Source organism: Haemorhous mexicanus, chromosome 15, assembly GCF_027477595.1.
Source record: "Haemorhous mexicanus isolate bHaeMex1 chromosome 15, bHaeMex1.pri, whole genome shotgun sequence".
Lineage (NCBI taxonomy): Eukaryota > Metazoa > Chordata > Aves > Passeriformes > Fringillidae > Haemorhous > Haemorhous mexicanus.
Genome location: NC_082355.1, coordinates 11,057,405 through 11,078,260, shown reverse-complemented (window position 1 = coordinate 11,078,260; position 20,856 = coordinate 11,057,405). Strand labels below are relative to the sequence as shown.

Below are 20,856 nucleotides of genomic sequence, written 5' to 3'. Positions count from 1 at the left end.
TCCGCAGCTTTGCCTGCCTACACATGACTCTCTGTTCTCTCACCAGCCCCTTGGGCTATACATTTTCTGGTGCTAAATTATAGTCCATGAACCTGTGCATGCAGCACAGCTCTGTGTAACACCGCGGCAGTGTATGAAGAGCAGAGACTTTGCTGAGTAGCTGGTCTTCAAGGTTCCTGACTCACCTGATTGCACACACATGGGGCTGAGGGAATGGCCCTGTCCTGTCATTACCGGTGTGTGCCCGGCCCTGTGATACACCGGTCAGTTTGGTGGGGGAGGGCTGCCAGATACAGAGCAGCTCTGTCCACATTCCTGCTGCTGCTTACATGCGTCTGGCAAGAATACAGCACAACCGAGGTACAGACCTTGGTTTGTGTCTGTGTTTGGTGCTGGGGATTCCTGGCCTTGCCCGAGGATCCCAGGCCCCCGTGGTCCACAGCAAAGGCAATGAGGGGAGGAGTGGGGCTGGAGCAATGCTCTGTGAATAGCCAACAGGATTTGGGTGTGCAGGAATACCTGGGGGGGAAGCGAGACAAGTGTGATTCAGGGCATCAGGTACTGGTTCATAGACCTCTCCTGTTGAGTAAAATTGTCTTTGACTCTTAAGGACATAGACTATGAAAGGACAAAATCAGATTGTTGGAATAATTTAATCTAATTCCTTTAAGTAACCGACACATGGACAGTGTGATGTTGAAATGCTGGGAGTAGGAGAGGAGCAGGTGAGGCTGTGGAGGATCCCAGCAGTATGCTGTGAAACTTTACACTAAATTACAAATAACTCGAGAATGTGCTTCATTAGTGTGCGACTAACTGATTTATGTGCCACTTGGACTGTATTGCTTGTTTATATTTAAGTTACTGTGCAGTCCCTCTATTTCACCAAGAATTCAAAACGTTACAGTCAGGAAAAGAAGGAGATGGATTTTCTTCCTTGTGTGGAGAACAGGTTGAGGCTTGCAGCCCTGTCAGAGACCCAGAGGCCCTTCAGACCCCCAGGAGCCCTTCCAGAGCAGTGGAGACTGGCCAGAGCCTCTGGAGCCCCGTCAAAGCCGATGGAGATCCCTCAGAGCCCCGTCAGCCCCTCACAGCCGGTCGGGCCTCCTTTGGAGCCCTGTCACCCCTCAGAGCCGGTCGGGCCGCGGCGGGCCTCGCTGTGAGCCCTGTCACCCCTCACAGCCGGTGGGACCCCGGCCGGCCCCGCTGTGAGCCCCGTCACCTCTCAGAGCCCGTCGAGCCCCGGCCGGCCCCGCGCTGTCCCCGCTGACCCCAGGCCATGTCCAGCTTGCCCCGCCCGCCCGCCGTTCCCATGCCGACGAGGCGCCCCGCCCCCCGCCGCAGCTCCGCCGCCTCCATTGGTTGGCCTCCCCTCGGCCCAGCCTTCCCCCGGCCGCCGTTGGTCGCGCGGCCGCCGCAGCGCGCGGGAGCTGGCCGCGGGGCGGGGCGGGCGCAGGCGCGGTGCTGTTATTGTTCCGCGGTGCCGTCGCCTGGCCCGGGCTGCCGCGGCCGCCATCGCTATCGCCATGCCGGTGAGATGCGGGGGGGACGCGGGGTGTGGCCCCGGGGGCCGTCCGGGCACTGCGCACCACTGCCCACCACTGCCTGCCGCGTCCGGGCTTCGCAGAGCCCGTCGGCTCCGTCCCCATGTGCGCGCGGGAGCCCCAGGGCGGGCGGTGCCTGTCAGGCCGAGCGGGGCTGGGGGTGATGAGGGGCGGCGGGCGGCACCTTGGCAGCGGGGAGTGGCGGTCCGGCCGCCCCAGAGGGTCTCGTCCCCTGTCCCGGGGGCTCGTGGAGACACCCGCATCCCGCTCCTGGTTTTGGTTGGCGCCTCGTGTGCCGTCCCTCCCCCGCCCAAGTGAGGCTGAGCCGCTCTCTGTGTTCAGCAGGGCGGCAAAAGCCGCTGCTGAGGCCTGAGAGGAATCGGGGCAGGTGGCCGCTGCAGGGAGAGGCGCTTGGAAGGGGTTTGTTTTGGCTTGACATCCAGGATAACTGCTCTAGGAGCTACAGCTGCAACACCTCTAGCCCACGGAAGTGTCTCTTAACTAGATTCATCAGCCGTGCTTCAAAATTTGTTTTGGTAACTACATGAAAGAAAATGAATGTGAGGTTTTATAATACAACATTCAGGTGTTCTAAAGGATTAAACTTAACCATGTATACTGAGGGTTGTAATTAAAATGAATTCCCTTCAGCCAGCACTCCCTGGTATCTGGTTGTGTGCTCTGTGTGGTTTGCAAGTGTATAGTCAGTGTTACTGAAAAAGAATGTCATGGCTGCACCTTGCAGATTGCAAGGTGAAATTGATTCTTGAAAAAATTCTTAGATGATGTTGAATGTGAAATGCTCAAGGTTTATTCATTCAGTTTCCATGTTGGCCAACCGAAGAAGATCCTATTGCCTGAATAAGTGTGTTATTCTCTCAGCCTTAATTATAAACCAGTCCTGGTTTTAAGTCCCCAGGTTCATGATCCTCTGGAGATGTAGCTGCCCAAGCTGATTCAACAGTGTTTTGCTTAAACACGCAGTAGTTTTATAGTGGGAAATGGCAGGGCTAGATTAGCTATTAGGAAGAAATTCTTCCCTGTGAGTGTGGTGAGGCTGTGGCATAGATTGGCCAGAGCAGCTGTGCTCGTCTCGTCCCTGGCAGTGTTCAAGGCCAGGCTGGAGCAACCTGCTCCAGTGAAGGCGTTTCTGCCCATGGCAGGGGGTGGAACTGGGTTTCTTGCACCCCAGACCTTTCTGTGATTCTATGTTAACACTAGTGTTACAGCCTGTGTATTTTTGTTTACATAATTACAGATTAACAAGCCTGAGAAGCCGGACAGGCCGGAGAGCTGTGACAATGTCAAGGTGGTTGTTCGCTGCCGGCCTCTCAATGACCGGGAGAAGGCTACGGGCTACAAAATGGCAGTGAACGTGGATGAGATGAGGGGAACTATAACTGTCCATAAAACAGACTCATCCAATGAACCTCCTAAGACATTCACATTTGACACAGTGTTTGGACCAGAGAGTAAACAGCTGGATGTCTATAATTTAACAGCAAGACCTATAATAGATTCTGTCCTAGAGGGATACAATGGTAAGTCCCTTGTTGTAAGGGAAGGATCCCATCCTGTCTCCTGTTCTTTGCCTTGTTAAAATTTCTGCTGATCTTGTGTAAGGGAGTTTCACCTTCTGAGGGCTGTAGCCTCAGATCATTTTTGTTGTGGTCTCTAACTTAAAATAGCCTGAAGGCACTGGCTGTTCTGAGTGCTCCGCAGTTGTATCCACTGCTGTCAATAAGAGTGGTAGATGGGTGATGAAGGAGACTCCTCTGAGGTCATTTAGCTGCATGTTGTTATCCTTTATCTTCTCTTTGCAAAAGATACACACTTATGTCATTATCAGATTTCTCAGTGGTACTGAAGTGTACCAGCAGTCCATGCTTTAGTCACTCTGCACTTTTAAAACAAGCTGACTTTTTATTAGACATCTTGCAGGTGGATGAAGCAGCAGATAGGTCCTGTTTGCTGTGTTTGCCCAGCATTTCTGTTGCTCCAGTAGCTACTGGAGTGGGTGGAAAATTTTAACTCCATAAAAATAGAGGTGTTTGGTGCTGACAGGCTAAGAAGAGATGAGGTAAAGCTGCACTTATAGTTTAGAGAAGACTGGATTTTTTAAAGTTTGTTCTTCTATCTTATCCTTCAGGTACTATTTTTGCTTATGGGCAGACTGGAACAGGCAAAACCTTCACCATGGAAGGGGTCCGAGCAGTTCCTGAGCTCAGAGGCATCATTCCCAATTCCTTTGCCCATATATTTGGTCACATTGCCAAGGCAGAGGGGGATACAAGGTAAATGTCTTCCCTTGACTGCTTCTGGTTTTTTTGGTGGTTTTTGTTTGTATGTTTTGGTGGTGGTTTTTTTTTTTTGTGTGTTTTGGGGTTTTTTTTAATTTTTTTTTTTTTTTTTTTTTTTTTTTTTGGTTTTTTTTAATGTGAGTCCATGTGTAGCAGGAGCCTGACCTTGACAATGACAGCAGAAATGATACTTCTCCCAGCATGAAAGGCTTCCACTTAGGCAGTTCTTGAGGGGCAGCAGGACTGTGTTGGTGTTTTAGTGTTTCCTCTTCACTCTGTGACTGTGTTTGTGGGACTTCAGCAAATGTTTTGCTAAGTGAACTACCCGGCTGTTCATCTGCAGGTTTTTAGTTCGCGTCTCTTACCTGGAAATTTACAATGAGGAAGTGCGGGACCTGCTGGGAAAGGACCAGACACAGAGGTTAGAGGTGAGCCTCCTCTTCTGAATGTGGTGTTTTGTTTTGAATAAGAACAATATTCTGTTTTAAAATTCAGAGAAGCACTTGCAGGGAGGTGGGAGGTTGGGCTCCTCAGCAGTCCTGTTTCCTTTGCGATGCAATAGCTGGGTGTCACTGCTGGCTTCTTTAAATCTCTTCCACTTGGTCAGTGCACAAATTGGCTGTTCTACCTGAGGCAGTTTCGTACCTGCAGTTCTACCCTGAATGCCCCTCAGCAGTCCTGAGAATTGGAGACGGGGATTTAAAATAGTATCTTTACGGAGGAAAACTGTGGCATATTGTTGTGCATGAGTCTTTATTCGTTATCTGGTCTAAGTGGAGTGTTTTATGTGCAAGCCAGAAAATGGAGGAGTAAACCACTATACTGTTACAATATCACTAGAATTGCTGTGGGGGATCTCCTAGGGATGCTCAGTCTGAACTGTTTCTCTCTTAGGTGAAAGAGAGACCTGATGTGGGAGTTTATATCAAAGACCTTTCAGCTTATGTTGTAAACAATGCAGATGATATGGACAGAATCATGACTCTGGGCCACAAGAACCGTACGTAGCCTTGCTGTGGGCAGGTTTATAGCTCAGACAGAGTAAAGGTCTGGTTGCCAGACCGCAGTAGGAGGTCCTAGTCCTGTTGCTGGGAAAAGTGCTTGGCTGAACAGAACAAAAAGGATATCTCCTCCCAAGCCCCTTTAGTGCAGGGTCAGGTAAAGAAGGCTGTGCTTCCCACAAAGGCCAGTGCCAGTGGGGATCAGCAAAGGGAGGATGCAGTGAGGGCAGTCAGTGTTGTCAGAACTGCTTGTGTGTCTCTTGGTCCTTTTTCCGCTTCATTTCTGATCAGGATGAACATCAGCCCTGTGCTGTGAGTGGGAGGTAATTTATGTTCTGGAAGACTTCTTAGTTAAGCTCAGATTATTTAATGACCTAAAATTCTGATTCCTGTTCCCTTTGGCATGGATTGCTGTGTTCTTATTTCCCAAAATACAACTGCTTTCAGGGATCTGCTATGAACTCCTTAAGCTATTGATCTTTAAACAGATGAGGACAGTTGCTGGTCTTGGGAGTCTGTGGTTGGCTTAGAGCTATAGCAGGCTGCAGGACCTTCTCCTAGTCCAGGTTGGAAGTGTACTGCAACTTCAGTGCCCAAGATCAGACTTTGCTGCTGAGTCTGAGCATCCCTCTGCCATCTTCTGAAATACAGGGTTGGGTAAAGAGGTGGGAATGAGTCTCCTTTGAGAGCAGGAAGAGTTAGAAGATGATGTTATTAACTCTGAAGACATCACTGCTTTTCTCTCTGTTAAAAGGTTCTGTTGGTGCCACAAATATGAACGAGCACAGCTCTCGCTCACACGCCATCTTCACTATCACCATTGAGTGCAGTGAGAAGGGTGTGGATGGCAACATGCACGTGCGCATGGGCAAGCTGCACCTCGTTGATCTTGCTGTGAGTAGGACCAGCCAGCTCTTTGGCAAGACATTTGCTTTGGGTTGTTGCGGTTTTTTCCAGAGGGTTGTGACCATGTTGTTCATCACTTGCAGATTTCTTCCCTCAGTGTAACACTTTGAAGCAGTGTAATTGTGCTGGTAAAACATGGCTTTAGCCCAAGATTTACACTGAGGTGCCTTTCCTTGGGGAAGATGCAGAAAATGTGAGACTAAAGGCATTCAACTTAAATGCATTCAACTTATTTAAATGGATTTTAACTTATTCACATGATGTGTATATAGGATGCTCTATGAAACTCTAAAATAATTGCAGTGTTGCTGTTTGCTCTTTCTCTGCTGATAGGAAGTGCTGTAGATGGCAGTTGGCAGCTCCAGCTGGGGTGCTTTTTAAATACTGACTGACTTCTCATAACGTTTTTGTTCATGGGGAGGGGAATCTCCATTTTCCCAGCTGCATTCTTTAAGCAATCCAGAATTTGCTGGCAATGAAAGCTTCTGTTAAAGACTTGTTTGCCTTGTCTCTTTAACAATGTCTGAGATACTTAGCCAGGTTCTCTAATAATGAGTGAAGTGGTTAGTGACATGACTGCTAGCAAGATTTCACATGTAGCTGATCCTGTTGGGAGGGAGATGTATTAGAGGATCTGTTTTAACTCCTGCTTCATGTTCCCTTTGCAGGGTTCTGAAAGACAGACAAAAACTGGAGCCACAGGGCAGAGACTGAAAGAAGCCACTAAGATCAACCTCTCTCTCTCCACACTGGGCAATGTTATTTCTGCACTGGTGGATGGCAAGAGCACCCACGTGCCCTACCGTAACTCCAAACTCACACGGCTGCTGCAGGACTCCCTGGGGGGCAACTCCAAAACCATGATGGTAAGCTAAGAGATGTCATTTCCAGGTCCAGCTATTGGGCTGCATTTTTTCAGGGATAGCATAGTGACTTGAACAGCCTGGCATTTACCTCACTAATCCTAAGCTGTTTGCAGCTTAGAGGACCTTCTGTGTGCATCTCTTTCTGTCTTTTTTCTTTGCCTCTGTATGGATGAGGTTCTAAACACAGCTCACATGTACATACATGCACGAGATCCAACAAAACCTGTGCTTGGGTAGTCAAAAGTGGTTTCAGTGTAGAAGCAGTAGGAAAGCTTGGGAAAGAGTAGCAGTGTGAGACTGTCAGAGCAGGGGTTGGGTTCCTGCAGTGCCTTGTGCTGGGCTCTGACACTGTCCTGCAGTAACTTGGTCTCCACATGTTGCAGTGCGCAAACATCGGACCAGCAGACTACAACTATGATGAGACCATCAGCACTCTCAGGTATGCAAACAGAGCCAAGAACATAAAGAACAAGGCCAGGATTAATGAGGATCCCAAGGATGCTATGCTCCGCCAGTTCCAAAAAGAAATTGAAGAGCTTAAGAAAAAACTGGAAGAAGGTGAGACTCTCCTTCCCCCTTGTGTTCCTCTCTGCACTATGCTTGCTCTGTTTGAATTGGAACATTCTTTGCCACTTGAATATGTATCGGATGAGTTTGGCCCCCGGTGCAGGTCAGTGTTCTGGTTTTGTTTGCCCTTCTGGATGCCAGGAGAGGTGTCTAAGGCTGCTCGTGGGGGTCCAGCTTTCCCACTAGGTGGCACTTGGCACTAGGGTGAGTGGTGGCCTCTGGGCTGGGGTCAGTGTGCCCAGGTTTTCCTGGGTTTCCCCAGTGTGCACAGGGGCTCTGGACACAGCTGACATGGTATAGGGAATTAAACTGGACTGTAACAACAGATCACACTTCTTCTCTGATTGGGTAGGAGGGATGCATTTATCAGCAGGAAAATTGAACCAAATTTTTGGAGCTGGAGCTGGCTTTCTAAACACTGTAGAGCAACAAGAAGCCTCTTTAAACCATGTAACTTCATAGCCTCATGTCTCTTATTAATCCATCAATATGGGGTGACCCTGCTTGAGGGATGCTTGCTAAGCAGTGACCAGATGTCACAACATCTCTCTCCGGAGGTACTCACAGAACAGCTGTAGCAGTAACTCCAGCATGACTTGCTGTTGTCTGCCCCATTCAGGAGAAGCAGGAAGTGGTCAGTAATTCTTCTTTCTTTTTCTTTCCTCTGAGATGGAAGTGTAAGTGGAAGAAAAGGTATGGTAGAATTCTGCTAGGAAAACTTCATAACTTCAGCTGTGCAAAGATGCTCTATTTTCCATAAAAAGTAGCCTCTTGAGCTTTAATACATACACACTGACATCACAGCATTCAGTTGCTTCTCTTGATTGTCCTTAAGTTTCCTGAGCCGTGACAAGCTGTCTGCTTGTGCAACAGTTAAGGACTTCTGCAAGTACTCATAAGCTGATGTCAGGCACTACTGTGTTTGGATAAATGCTGCTGTCAGAATAACAAGCTGTTATGAGGTGAATTAAAGCTTTTGATAAAAGCACACCCTTTACTTCTAGGGGAAGAGATCTCCGGTTCTGAAACCAGCGATTCTGAAGAGGAGGATGAAGATGGGGAGATTGGAGAGGAGAAGCGGAAGAAACGGCGGGGTAAGGCAGCAGAGATTCCTGTCAGTGCCACCAGTCTCCTCTTACCCACAAGCTGCTGTAGGAAGTGTAGCCAGAGCCAGGCAGGGACAAGAGGAGTTGTAGAGATGCCCTGTGCCACTGCAATTATCATGCCTCTCCTAGAAACGAAGGCCTTTGGTGCCGTCTGTGCAGATGGACAGCTCCAAAGCTGTGTAGTACCTGCTTCCACTTGGGTAGCTCTGCTTGTCGTGACATCATCCTTTGTGGTGGCTCCCTGGGTGCCGCAAGGTGGCTGCGTATGGCTTGTGGTGGTGTGGAACTTCCCCTGCTTACAGACGTGGGAGGAAGAAAACACCAAAGATCATTTGTAGGCAGGTGTGGTTTTTATAGCCATGGGTATGATTGGAGGGGAATTTTGGCTGTGGTTTAGGCAAAGGATTCATCTGTCTTAGATCTTCAGTAACTGACTCTACTGTTGTCCTATTTTATATTGATAGAGGGAAAACTTGACCTTTGAGTGTCTTTGTGCTGACTGAAAAGCTTAATGGGAGCTGCACATGCTTTTTTTGGGAGCAGTGTGAAAATCCCATGGTGGAGTTTCCTTTGTCCCACATCAGTGTTAAACTGCTGTGTATAATCTAAACTCCAGGGAATGTTGCTGAACCTGGAACTGCAGGCCACTGTGTACCATAGGATGCTGTGGCTTCTTGGGAGCTTGCTCTTCTCCTAGAACCCTCCTGGTAATTCTTTGTGGATAGCAGAGAAATCAAGCCCAGTGCTACATCCCAACTTCCAGCTTCTCTACTAAACTTATTTTGACATTGAAACTGCCTTCCTGTCCTGAAGCACCCACATCTGTTGAAAAAATTCCTGTTAAAGCATTCCTGCTTTTAGGTGTACTCTTTTTATTTTGGTGTCTGTCCAAGTAGTCATAAATTACTTTTGCCATGCCTTTGGTGATAGCTGTAACGAGTTCATTTTTCACCTTTTGGTTATTTCTAGAAGTGGAAAGCTTGACCACTGTCTCCAAATGTCCTGCCCAAATCTCCTCCCTTGAGGAGACCACCTTCAAAGTGCTGCTTGGAAGGAGTAGAGGGTGAATAGCTGACTTATTCAACTCCCAGACGAGTTACTCTGGTTAAGTTCCCTAAGGGAGCTGCTTCACAGGAGTACACACTGACTGTCCCTGTGTAAGCTGATTCTTCCTTCCAGAGTGAGAAGTGCACATTGCCATGTGTGTAAGACTGGAAAGGATTCATGGTCGCTGAATCCTCTGCTATGGCAGATATCCACGGCCTTCTCCACTATGATCTGGTGTTCTCTGCTGTTGTTGCTTGAAAAGGAAGCTGCCTTGGCATGTTGTTTTAAGCCGTAGTCTGATTAAGATGGGTTTAACTGAAATGTCTTTCTGAGCATGCAGTTTTGTGCTGGGAAATGGTGGCTTTGCAAGCTGAGTCTGGGAGGGATCCTAGCAAGTGCTTCCTAAGGGGAACTTGCGCTTTTTTGAACTAGGTTGCTGGCTCTTCTGGGTTTCTTTCCTTTAGAACTAACTTCCCATCTGCATGTTTCTTCCTCTCTGGGTTTTTCTGTGGGACGCATTTCTGTTTTCCAGGCAGTAGCAGCAGCAGTAGTTCAGACTCCACATGCTCTGTCATAGAGAAACCTCTGGATAAGTCCTTCACTAGTGAGTGGGAGCTCTTAAGTCCTTTAAGCTTTGGCCTTTCCATAATCTGCACACTCCATTTTGCAATGTTGCACTCTTCCCTGCTTTGTCTGTTGGAAAGATAAACCTCAAGCTGTAACTCTGCTAAAGCATGCTTTTCCTTTGCTGCTTCCATGCTTGAAACAGTTACTCAATGTGCACATTGTTAGCCAGATATGAGAGAGAATAGGAAACAATGTAGTAGGCTGCTTGAGCAAGACTTAAAGGTAATTGAGAAATAATAGGTTAAGAAAATCCAGTTTGCAGCTTATGTTAAGTGTGCCTTTTAAAATAAAGGGGGGGAAACTGAGCTAATTTTTTATGGGAGTTGCTACAATATGAATTCATTAAAAGGACTGCTAGATATGTATTCTGTATTATATTGGACTCTGCCTTCTCAAAATTAGTATTGGAGAAAAGTCAAATGGCACGAGGCTTATGCTAGCAAAGAAAATGTGGCAATGCTTGGTTGATTTGCTTTATTTTTGCAGATACTTTAAAAAAATATCCTTGGTGCTTGGGGTTTAATGCCCCATAATACGAAGCTCTTGCTCTCTGTGGGAGTTAGTTCAGAGGAGCAGGAGATCCAGATTTTGGTCTAGTAGTATGGAAAGTCTGGGCTGCTCCTGGGCAGAGAGGTCACTGTGCCTATAAAAACCTATAGTCAGTGAGCACTGAGGAAACAAATTGCATCTTGGGACTCGGCTTGTGGGGACTTTACCTGGTGTTGTTTTTATCCTGGACAGAAGCATTCCACTCCATTCTCCCTGTGTGGAGAGACCCTGGAAAGTATTGCTGTGCAGTTCACTCACTTTTACACTAGTGATGTTAGTGGAAAGCCTCAGCTCAGAGAAGGGTGGTAGCAGGGTTAGAGGTAACACAACCCAGGGGAGACCCTTGGTGGATCCAATGACTGTAGCCTGGGAATTCCAATTGCTTCAATCCTGCTCCTTTAAAGCTTGCTTGGAACCTGTTTTATTTGGATGAGGACAGTTAATAGTAAACTGCTGATGTGTCAGCAGGTGGATGAGTCCATCTCCTGCAGGTTTGGAGATAGCTCTATAGGGCAAGTTGTACTGGGCTTTTGGCAATTGGGATAAGCATAGCTTTTTGTGGTTTGGGATATTAACTGTCCTCTAGTGTGACCCTTCTGCATGTGGTGTCTTTCATTATCCCTTTCCTATCCTGCCTTTTTTGTCGCACTTGCTTGAATAACCAAAAGTGGCTCTATACCTCTATGGAAGCACCAGTTACTGCAAATTAACCTACTAATCCCCTGTGTAATTAAATGGAGAAATCTTGTGTTGAGACTCCCTGTGTGCAACTCTCTTGTATCTTGCAAGGAATTGGCTTGGAAGTCTTGGTTAAAACTTAGAACATATATTCTGGATGCTAATACTTTATAGGTAGTATAACAGAATTGGCTCTCTTGAGTGTGGGGAACATTAAGTTTGTTAATTGAAGGAGAAATCCACCCCCTTTAACTGTTTCTTAGGTCATGATCCTTGCAGCTGGCTCCTAATGTTGTGTTTAGATCCAGCATTGCATTGAATGGGCAGAAGAATGCAAGAGTGAGCTGAAGATTATCCTGGATTTGCAAAGCACTCTGAAGCACAGACATATTCTCTGCTTTAGCATAACATGATGCATTAGTGTTTGCTCTAATAGAGGGGTTTTTAGTTATGATTCTCATATTTTCTACCCTAGAAACATGAATGTAAAATTTGTTGTTTGTTCTGGTGCTGATGATCTTTGTCCAAAATGATGAAAGCAATAACATTTTCTCTCCTCCTCTTTTTATGTGTTTGCTGCCTCTCTGCGATTTGCTTTCTACTTCCTCTTAATGCAAGATCAAGCAGGTTGGTGTAATTGATTTTCACCTCCTTACATTTGCAAAGCTTGTAAAAGGATCTTACAACTTGCTTCACTTCACCTTTTTCTCTTAAACTGAGAATATATAGGTCTGTGTCCTAATAGTAAGAAGGTTTTATCTGGCTTATCTCATATGATGAGCTCTGTATAGCGCTTCAGAAAGCTTTTTACTCAAAGACTAATTAGTGAGAGATTTTTGCACCACAAGCCCAGAAAGAAGTACTCATTATCTGATTCTAAAGTGTAACCAATGGCAATGATGATGTTTGCTGTAGTGGTGAAGTCCTTGCCTTGCAGCAAAATTAATTAAAGTTCTTGTGCAGATGAAGAACTATATATGCAGATGTGAAATATGTTCATGCATGTTTACATATGCAGTACACTTTGCTGGAGTGTTTTATGTGTATAATGTGTATATGATTATAAACAAAATACATGTATATGAATGAAGCTGAGTATCTTGAAGACTGGAGGAGGAGAAGCCTTTTACTGAACAGCTTCCTTGAGTGTGCTCTCACTGTGAAAACAGGTGGCAGTCAGTGGTTCTTGTTAGTTTCAAGTAGAACTGGATTCTCAAGGGTAGGGTTTTTTCATGTCTGGAAAAGCAAAACAAGAAAATTAGGAATTCACTTATGAATAAATGGATGTTTAGGTGTTGTGGATTTGAGGAAATCCATTCTTATTCCACATAACCCCCCAGGATCTCTATGTTCACCTGCCTTAGGCACTCCTGGGATTGCAATGAAAGTTGGCTCAAGACTTGCAGAGTGGCTTTCTAGAGCAGCAGCCTCACACTTTATTTCAAATTTGGGGTGTTTGGGACCAACTCTTGAGGTCAGTAGGTTCAGTGAGTTGCTCTGGCCACTCCCTTTGTAGCCCTACAAGACACGGACCTGGTGTGCTGCTGTGCTAGTTCTGTTGTAAAGACCCTGCTGATTAAGCCAGAGCCAACCTTGGTACTTTCAAATCTGTGGGTAGTCACTGTTACATAGACCAAATATCATCAAGAAGTTTCTTTAGTTGCCTGGTTTTCATAGGGCTGTTCTGAATTTCTCTATTTCCATAGTAGTGTATTCTTAAAAATATCTACATGCCCACTATGGAATGGGTAAGCCTGTAAGGAGGGCAGTGAATGAGGGGAATGGTAGAGATGCTAATCTGAAATTTGAGTATGTAATTCTTGGTAGCTGAGCTCTTGTAGCTGTGGGTTAAGCTAGTATTGTGTTTTCCTTCCTGTGGCCTGATCTGCATTGTTAGAACATCAGGGTTTCCAGACTGAACCTCTCTTCAAGCAGTGTTCCTTCTCCAGGTGTTCTTAGTATGTTTTATATTTTGGGGACATTATGTTCCAGTGATAGTTACACAGCATTGCTACTCAGTAGGAGCTGGTGACAACTGGTCAATGTTAAAAAGGGATTTGAAGGACTGAATTTTGCTCATTTTGAAGCTGATACCTAATGAAATATTTGTTAATTGCAAGTATTGAATCTGAATTTGGAAAAAAATGCTGTGATACAGAGATTGTTTTGCTTTTCAGTGAACTAACTTGTTTGCCCCATATCTTTTAAAGGCAAAAAGAAAGTTTCCCCTGATAAGATGGTAGAGATGCAAGCAAAGATTGAGGAGGAGAGAAAAGCTCTTGAAACTAAGCTTGATATGGAAGAAGAAGAAAGAAATAAAGCCAGAGCTGAACTGGAGAAGAGAGAAAAAGACTTGCTCAAAGCTCAGTGAGTACTATGCTCTGAGCAGTTTGTGTGGTTGTGTGGGTTGTTCCTTCCTTAATCATACAAATATCTGGAGATGCTTGTTAGAGTGCCTGTCAAACTTTGCAGAAAGTGAACATCACCCCTTGCTATTGTCAAGGTGAAAGAGGAGCTTATTCTGCTTTGAGAGCATAGAGTATATGGGAAAGACAAACTTTTATCCTTTTGCCATTTCTTTTCTTAACTTTACTCAGTTGTGCAAGAGCCTAGAAACATGAATTAATCTCCCAAGAGCTGTGAGGAGCAGCAGTACTGTAACAGGCCAGGTTTCCTGCAGCAGAGTCACAAGCATGTCATTTTGGGTGTAGGGGTGCTCTATTCTGAAGCCAGAAAGCTGCTAAGGTCACACTACCCTATGCAAATAGAAGGTCACACTACCCTATGCAAATAGACTGCTCCAGCAGCAGCCAGCATTCCTGGCTTGCACTTCAGCAGCTGCCTTGATCTCTGTTCACTCCTCTCTATTTCAGCAGCTGCCTCTGGGCATTGCTGTGCTGGCAGGGCCCTTTTGGGCAGAGGGTGCCTTGAGTAGCCTGGTGATGTCACTGGGTGCTTGCAGTGGGAGGCACTTCTCTGCTGACTTGGTTTTGCTTGAGAGAAAGTGGTGGGAGCTGGAGATTGGGGAATGTGCTGCTTTCATTTGCACTGCCTCACCCCCAGTTAAACCCTCAGCAGCAGGACAAGTTTTTCCAGCCCTGTGAGTGCTGTCTGGGCTATAAAGCCAAGCTGGACCTGATGCCTGCAGAGCACAGTAGGACAGGAAGTCTCACACCTACCTGTCTGTCTAGGCAAGAGCACCAGTCCCTGTTGGAGAAACTATCTGCATTAGAGAAAAAGGTGATTGTGGGAGGAGTGGACTTGCTGGCAAAAGCAGAGGAGCAAGAGAAGCTTTTAGAAGAATCAAACATGGAGCTGGAGGAACGAAGGAAGAGAGCAGAGCAGCTTCGCAAGGAGCTCGAGGAGAAGGAGGTGGGGTTATCTGCTGTGACTGTCTGCAAACAGCAATGGCAGGGCACACCAGGATATGTTACCCACGTGTGCCTCTGCTCTGGAAGCACTGCAGGAGCCACCCCTCTGCAGGTCACTTATTGGCTGTGTGGCCCCTGCAGGTCTGAGCCAGCCTGGCTCAGCCAGGACTCTCTGCTCTTGGCAGATGCTTTGTTCAAGTAGTTTTTCCTCTTGTTCATACTGTTGCAGAGAGTTTCTGTGATTGTTAATGTGTGTGTCTGTGCTGAATGTTGTCCACAGCAAGAACGCTTGGACATTGAGGAGAAATACACCAACCTCCAGGAGGAGGCCCAGGGGAAAACCAAAAAACTGAAGAAAGTTTGGACCATGCTTATGGCTGCAAAGTCAGAGGTTAGTATCTAAAGTCCTCAGCCGGTGATCCTGGGAGGCACTAGAGTTGGAAGGGGTAAGCCATCAGCTTTGTAATGCTGGAAAATGTGCTGTATGTTTAGAAATGTCTTTCTGTACTGTTCATTTTGCTCACATAATTCAAAAATACTAAGTCTGGAGTTAGTGTTTTAGAGCAGCATCTTGTAGAGCTTTTCCCCAGGTCAGGCTGAGAAGGGTTATGTGTGGGACCCTAAGATATCAAGAACTTCAAGGAAAACCACTGGCTATTTCTGAAGTGAAATGCAAGTTGCTTTTTGGCAGCCCCACGTCGTGCTTTGCTGCAGCCCAAAGGCTTCTCTGCTCTGAGCTGCCTATCCTTTAGGACTGATGCCCTTGTTACCTCATCCTCAGTCACTGGATCAGTGTATCTTAGGCTGGTAGCTGGAGTTCCTGTTTCATAAAAAATGCATTTGGTTTTTGGGATCAGAGATTTTCCTTGAAACCTTGCCAGTGATGCAACTTCTCTCATGCTCTTCACCTAGTCTTAGCTGAATCAGCTTGGATTGGCAGAAGGCCAGTTTTGGGTTTATGAAGCTGAGACCTTTATGTTGTTTTCAGCCATCCCTGAGCTGAAATGTTTCAGACGATTTATTGGTCAGAGATATTCTGCTACTAATAACCAGAATTTGCTTTTGTTTTCCAAAAACCTCATACAGACAATATAGGCTGTTACCATGTCTTAAGATAAGTCTGATGCCTCTCAGATGCCTGTTTTGTTTTCAGATGGCAGATCTACAGCAAGAGCATCAGAGAGAGATTGAAGGGCTGCTGGAAAACATTCGGCAGCTGAGCAGAGAGCTTCGGCTTCAGATTCTCATCATAGACAACTTCATTCCTCAGGACTACCAGGTGAAGGCAAAGCACCTGAGCCTGGGGCAGGAGTTGTGCTGTGCTAATTTCAGTTCTCTTGCAGCATATTTTCCTAAAGGCTTATAAATATAAGAAAACCACACTGACCACATAGTTAACTGGTATGGTCACTGTGTGCCCATGCAGTGGGTCTGTTCAAAGTCTTTTATTTTTCCACTAGCTTGAGGTTGTGCTTGCTAATGTCTGATATTAACACAAAGACTGGATTTTTAAATCTTTGGCATTCTTTTTGACTCCAGTATACTGAAAATTCACAATGAACTTAAATATAATGCATACTATTTAATGGGAAAAAGCAAATTTTTTTCATAGTTTTCATTTTTTTCCATATTACAGTGTTTGCTTACTGTCTTGATGGTGTTGGCATAATGGAAATCCCATGCTTTAGGGGGCTCTCCAGTACATACAATTTGGGGGTGCTGTTTTTCTCTTCTGTAGACTTCAGAGTATAAATGGGGGGGGTGGAGTTTTGCACAGGATGTACCTGTCCTGATAGAAACAACTTGTAAGGAATCAAAACTGTTCTTAAACAGCTTGTCCAGGCCTTAGGATGTATGTTCTGGAAAGTGCACTTGGAGGGTAGATTGTGCAAGTCTAACACTTACTGTCCTGACTTCTTTGTAGGAAATGATTGAGAACTATGTTCACTGGAACGAAGACATAGGAGAGTGGCAGCTGGTAAGAATGGTTGCCTGGCTTGTGTACAAGCTAATGTTAGTATGAGCTTCTGGGGGGTTTAGTTGAGCCCAGGAAGAAACTGGTGAAGCTGTAGTCAGTTTCACTGTGCAGAGTTTTACTCACAAACCTTTTTTTTTCTGCTTCCAGAAATGTGTTGCATATACAGGAAACAATATGAGGAAACAGACGCCTGTCCTGGATAAAAAAGAGAAAGATGTGAGTGACTGTTGAATGAATGTATTGAACTGTACAGGCCCAAGTCCTGCCTGAGATTGCTGCTCTGAATTTAGAGCCAAACTGTCCAATCTCAATTTTCTTTTGAAGATATGAGTCTTTGAGTATCATGAAAGCACCATTGATGAGTGTATAAAATTATTCTCATGACTTTGTCTTATGAGATTTTCTGATGTTTTTCTAGCCCTTTGAAGTGGACCTTTCCCATGTTTACTTAGCCTACACTGAAGAAAGCTTGAGGCAATCTCTGATGAAGCTGGAGAGGCCAAGGACTTCAAAAGGAAGATCCAGGCCCAAGACAGGGAGAAGGTGAAGAGCTCTGGGGTATTTATATGCAGTGAGGGATTTACCCAAGGGAAGGCTGAAGTTTGTATATGCAAACTTACCACAAGTCTTCAAACATTTGCTTAATGAGAAGGCAAAAGACAAAATTTTTGCATGGTATAGTTCAGTGTTGCCAGGTGTGACAGAACCAAGTCTCTTTACTGCACTAAATCTTGTCCAGAAAGACATGTCTAGGAATTTTCTGCTGTCCTTTTGCTGCATTCTCCTCTCCCAGCTCCTTGCTTTATTTTGCTGCATTTGTTGGTCCAGTTTAATCCAATCTGGCACACTGCCAGTGTACGTACTGGTACCATGGAGAGGAGAGGGCTTCTGGGGGAGATTTCAGCATATGCTTTCTTGTGCTTTTTGTTTGGTTGGTTTTGCTTATGGAGAAGTCACGTCATGTAGTTTTGACTTTAAATGTGGCTGGTCCCTGTCTTTCCTAGACAGCATAATGATGTGTGTGTGGTGTTGTTTTTCCCTTTCCTTTCTGCTCTCCAAACAGAAAACGTTCGGCCAAGCCAGGAGCTGTCATTGATTCCCTGCTGCAGTAGTGTCACCTGGTCAGAATTCCTGTAAAAATCAGTGAGTGTATAAGGTTTGGCCAGAATATGGAATTCAAGAGATGGCACAGTTTGACATGGCTATAATTTTTTTATTTAAAAAAATGTATTTTTCCTTAGTTGCCTGTATATTGTATGTTATATTAACATAATATTAAATTGGTATGATATGTATGATTGATGGTTGTGAAATTCCATGTCTTAAATGTGTTGTGCAGGGGAACTTGTTGGCAATCCTTGTTGAAATGTATAGAAAATACGGTTCTAGATGTGTGTTTAAGTGCTAGATGTGTTAGTTCAAAACAGTTAATGAAATCTTGAAAATAAGGCTGGTAAATCTGACTTATGCCCTGCTTTGCACATAACTGTCAGCTTTCACTGTTGTCCTCTGTTGCACTGATCTGTGTTTGAATGTAGTTGCTGCAAACCTTAAAGAGCATCAAATCTTTTTATTTAATATTCCTCACTGTGGCTGTTAACACACTGTGTTATGTGTTGAATTTTTCCCTTTTTGCTGTCTTGCTGTACAGAGAAAGTAGCTGGGTAGGAAAAACATGAACCACAAAAGTCTTGAGATTTCTGAAAAGGGACCATGGGTGTCTAAGAGTTCTTTTATTTTTATCAGTTTGTTTGTGGTCTGCTGGCACTGTGGAGAATGAGACCTCGGATATTAAGGCAGAAGAGAGCTTTTTTCCTTCTTTTAAGGCTGTGTTACTTTGACAGCTTTTTATGCTTCAGGGCTGGTATTTTTGTGTGAGTAGTTTTGTAATCTGAACAGCTGAGATGATTTAAGGAGGATGCTGTAACACCAGGACTTGGTGTCAGCCATAGGGTTGTGGCTCTATTTCCTCATCCCTGGCTACAAGGCACTGAGCCACTGCCCTACAGTGAGGATATATTTGACTCTCCTTTAGTAAAACAGAAGGAATTGCCCAATTTTCCCAGAACTATCCCCTGAACTCACTGGTGCTGTGTTCCTGTGTATACTGTGTGCATCTCTGGCTATGCTCTGAGAGGAGAAAATTTTGGTCTCTGATAATAACCGTTTATTTGTGATGGCTGCTCTTTTTATTTTATATTTATGCTGCTAATAGACACATATCACTTTATTATGTTGCTTTTGTGTCACAGAGAAAATGCCTCTCCTTCAGACTGCGTGTGTTTTATAACTCCTCACATCAGCTGTGGGTGTCTCAGCAGCTCCTGTGCAGGGTGGAGGGATGAGCTGTGACCTCATCTTAGTGTTTCCTGGAGGATTAAAAGCTGTGTTTGCTCACAGGGGAAGTGGAGTCCTTCAGTGTGACAGAAAACAAGGCAGCTCCTCAGGTGTCTTGAGTCCTTGCTAGTGGCCACATCTGCTTCTACCAGAATGTTCCTGTGAAGCACTTAAAGACATTAAATTCCCTTTCTTTCTGTCATGATGGTTATCTGGAGGTACCTTGGGGTGTGTGACAGGATCTGTAATAGTTAAAACAGGTCTTGTAAGGACATATTTTGCTCTGAAGGATATATTCAGTGCTATTCTAAACAAGTTGTAAGCTTTTTCCTGGTGTTTTTAATGTTTTTTTTTTCAGGATCATGATCTGGAAGAACATGCTGCCCTCTCTATTTGGGGGGAGTGTTACCTGAATTCATACAACATACAGATACAAACACTAGCATTTGTTTTTTCTAGCCTAGCATTTATGGGTAAATACTCAAACTTTCTTGATTGAAGCTGTAGTTGGTTTTGCTTGTGAAGAGCTGACCTTATCTTAAATGTGCTTGAATAGAGTTGGATTATCTCTTGTAACATACATACTTCTCATCAAAATACCCAGACTGAAGATGGCTTAAATGCTGCTTAAAGTCTTCCAGTTCCTGTCTGAGTCCAACCAGATAGATGCATATCTGTGGCTGTACTACTTCTCAGAACCAGGGATAACTTCTGTTTCCTTTTTTGTGGTGTATCTTGTGCTAACATTTATTGAATGATCTGGTTTTGCAGGAGTTAAACCAGAACTGTGCTTTCAGAAAGACCATTGAAAATCCTTTTACCTGACAGGTATCAGTCACTCCAGGACACTGCTGTGAACCATGGTACTCCATTTAAAATATTGAAATATTTAAAATATTTCAGATGTAAAGGCATGTGATTTACAATTAACCTAACAGTCCTGCTGCTGAAAAGCTTAGTACTCTGCATGTTTAAGTGAGCCTTGGAGCAGGGGTAAACAATAAGTAATTACTTGCACATCTTTAATTGGCAGATTGGAGAAACTGGTTATCTCATGTTGCAGAGGCTTGGAGGACAAATTATTTGCTCTGTAAGAGGATTTTCAATCAAGTGGAACAGGTCATATGCCCTGTCAGTTGGGCTCGCCTGTTAAGTGGTGTATTTTGTTGAAGTTCTGGGAAGTTTCTTGTAAAACCAGGGAGTTTGGCTTGTGGATTTACCACATGGCCCTTCTCTGTGGCCCTGCCAATCTGTGAATGTCTCATGGGCCCATAATGTGTTTTAATAAGGAAAGGATTTGATTTATATGGACTTCCAAGAGCTTAATACAGCCTTTCTTGTTGTGGGTCAGTATGTGCTCTATGGTATTTATCAAAACTCATCTTACATAACATACACTGTGCATGCTCATCTTTGCATTTGCTATCAGAAGTCTCCTCATTCCAGAACATTGACCATAACAATGAGATTTTTGCTTAATGTTGTGTAAATGAATTATTTAATATTTAACTTGTTCCTAATCCTTTAAGAGGAGGGGAAATGGTCTTTAGTGCCTTTTACTGACTACACTGTCTGCACATGTCCAGCTTTCACCTTTCTCCACAGTTCTGCTTAGCCAGGCCTGCATAGAGGGAAAAACTGCTAGTCTGTATAATTTGTCTTTGTTTTTTTTTTAAACTCTGTTTGTTTCTGACTATTTCTTGTTTTATTAAAGTTAATTCATTATACTGTATATATCAATATTGTGTCTCTGGAGCATGTTCATACCATGAAATAAAATTCTTGATTCCTAATTCCACCCTGTGTGCATGTTTTCCAAAAAACATTATGCATAGCATATCTTTTTAACTCAGTTGTGTCAGGACTGGGTGAGGAAGGGTGGGTGAGGTGCCTCTGTAGCTCTGAGCTGCACAGCCTGCTGAAGAAAGGTTTGGGGTGTGTTGGAGCCTTGTTGCCAAGCCCCAGGGCAATGGGCAGCA

At 44.8% G+C, this 20,856-nt stretch overlaps 1 protein-coding gene across 3 annotated transcripts; it reads left to right on the top strand.

The window, feature by feature from the left end:
• Positions 1–1,423: 1,423 nt before the first annotated feature.
• Positions 1,424–20,675, top strand: KIF3A (kinesin family member 3A). Of its 3 annotated transcripts, XM_059859862.1 has the most exons (19): positions 1,424–1,532; positions 2,803–3,085; positions 3,694–3,838; positions 4,188–4,272; positions 4,739–4,844; positions 5,600–5,739; positions 6,420–6,617; positions 7,001–7,175; positions 8,189–8,278; positions 9,870–9,941; positions 11,810–11,818; positions 13,402–13,558; positions 14,383–14,563; positions 14,843–14,953; positions 15,716–15,841; positions 16,487–16,540; positions 16,688–16,756; positions 16,959–17,083; positions 17,604–20,675. In XM_059859862.1, the coding sequence occupies exons 1-19, from the start codon at positions 1,527–1,529 to the stop codon at positions 17,650–17,652; spliced, it is 2,181 nt and encodes a 726-aa protein (XP_059715845.1). In that variant the 5' UTR covers positions 1,424–1,526; the 3' UTR covers positions 17,653–20,675. The 3 variants fall into 3 exon arrangements, with proteins under 3 accessions (XP_059715845.1, XP_059715844.1, XP_059715843.1); XM_059859861.1 differs by lacking the exons at positions 9,870–9,941; positions 11,810–11,818 and having other exon boundaries at positions 17,604–17,683; positions 18,941–20,675; XM_059859860.1 differs by lacking the exons at positions 9,870–9,941; positions 11,810–11,818.
• The last annotated feature ends 181 nt before the right edge of the window (positions 20,676–20,856 follow it).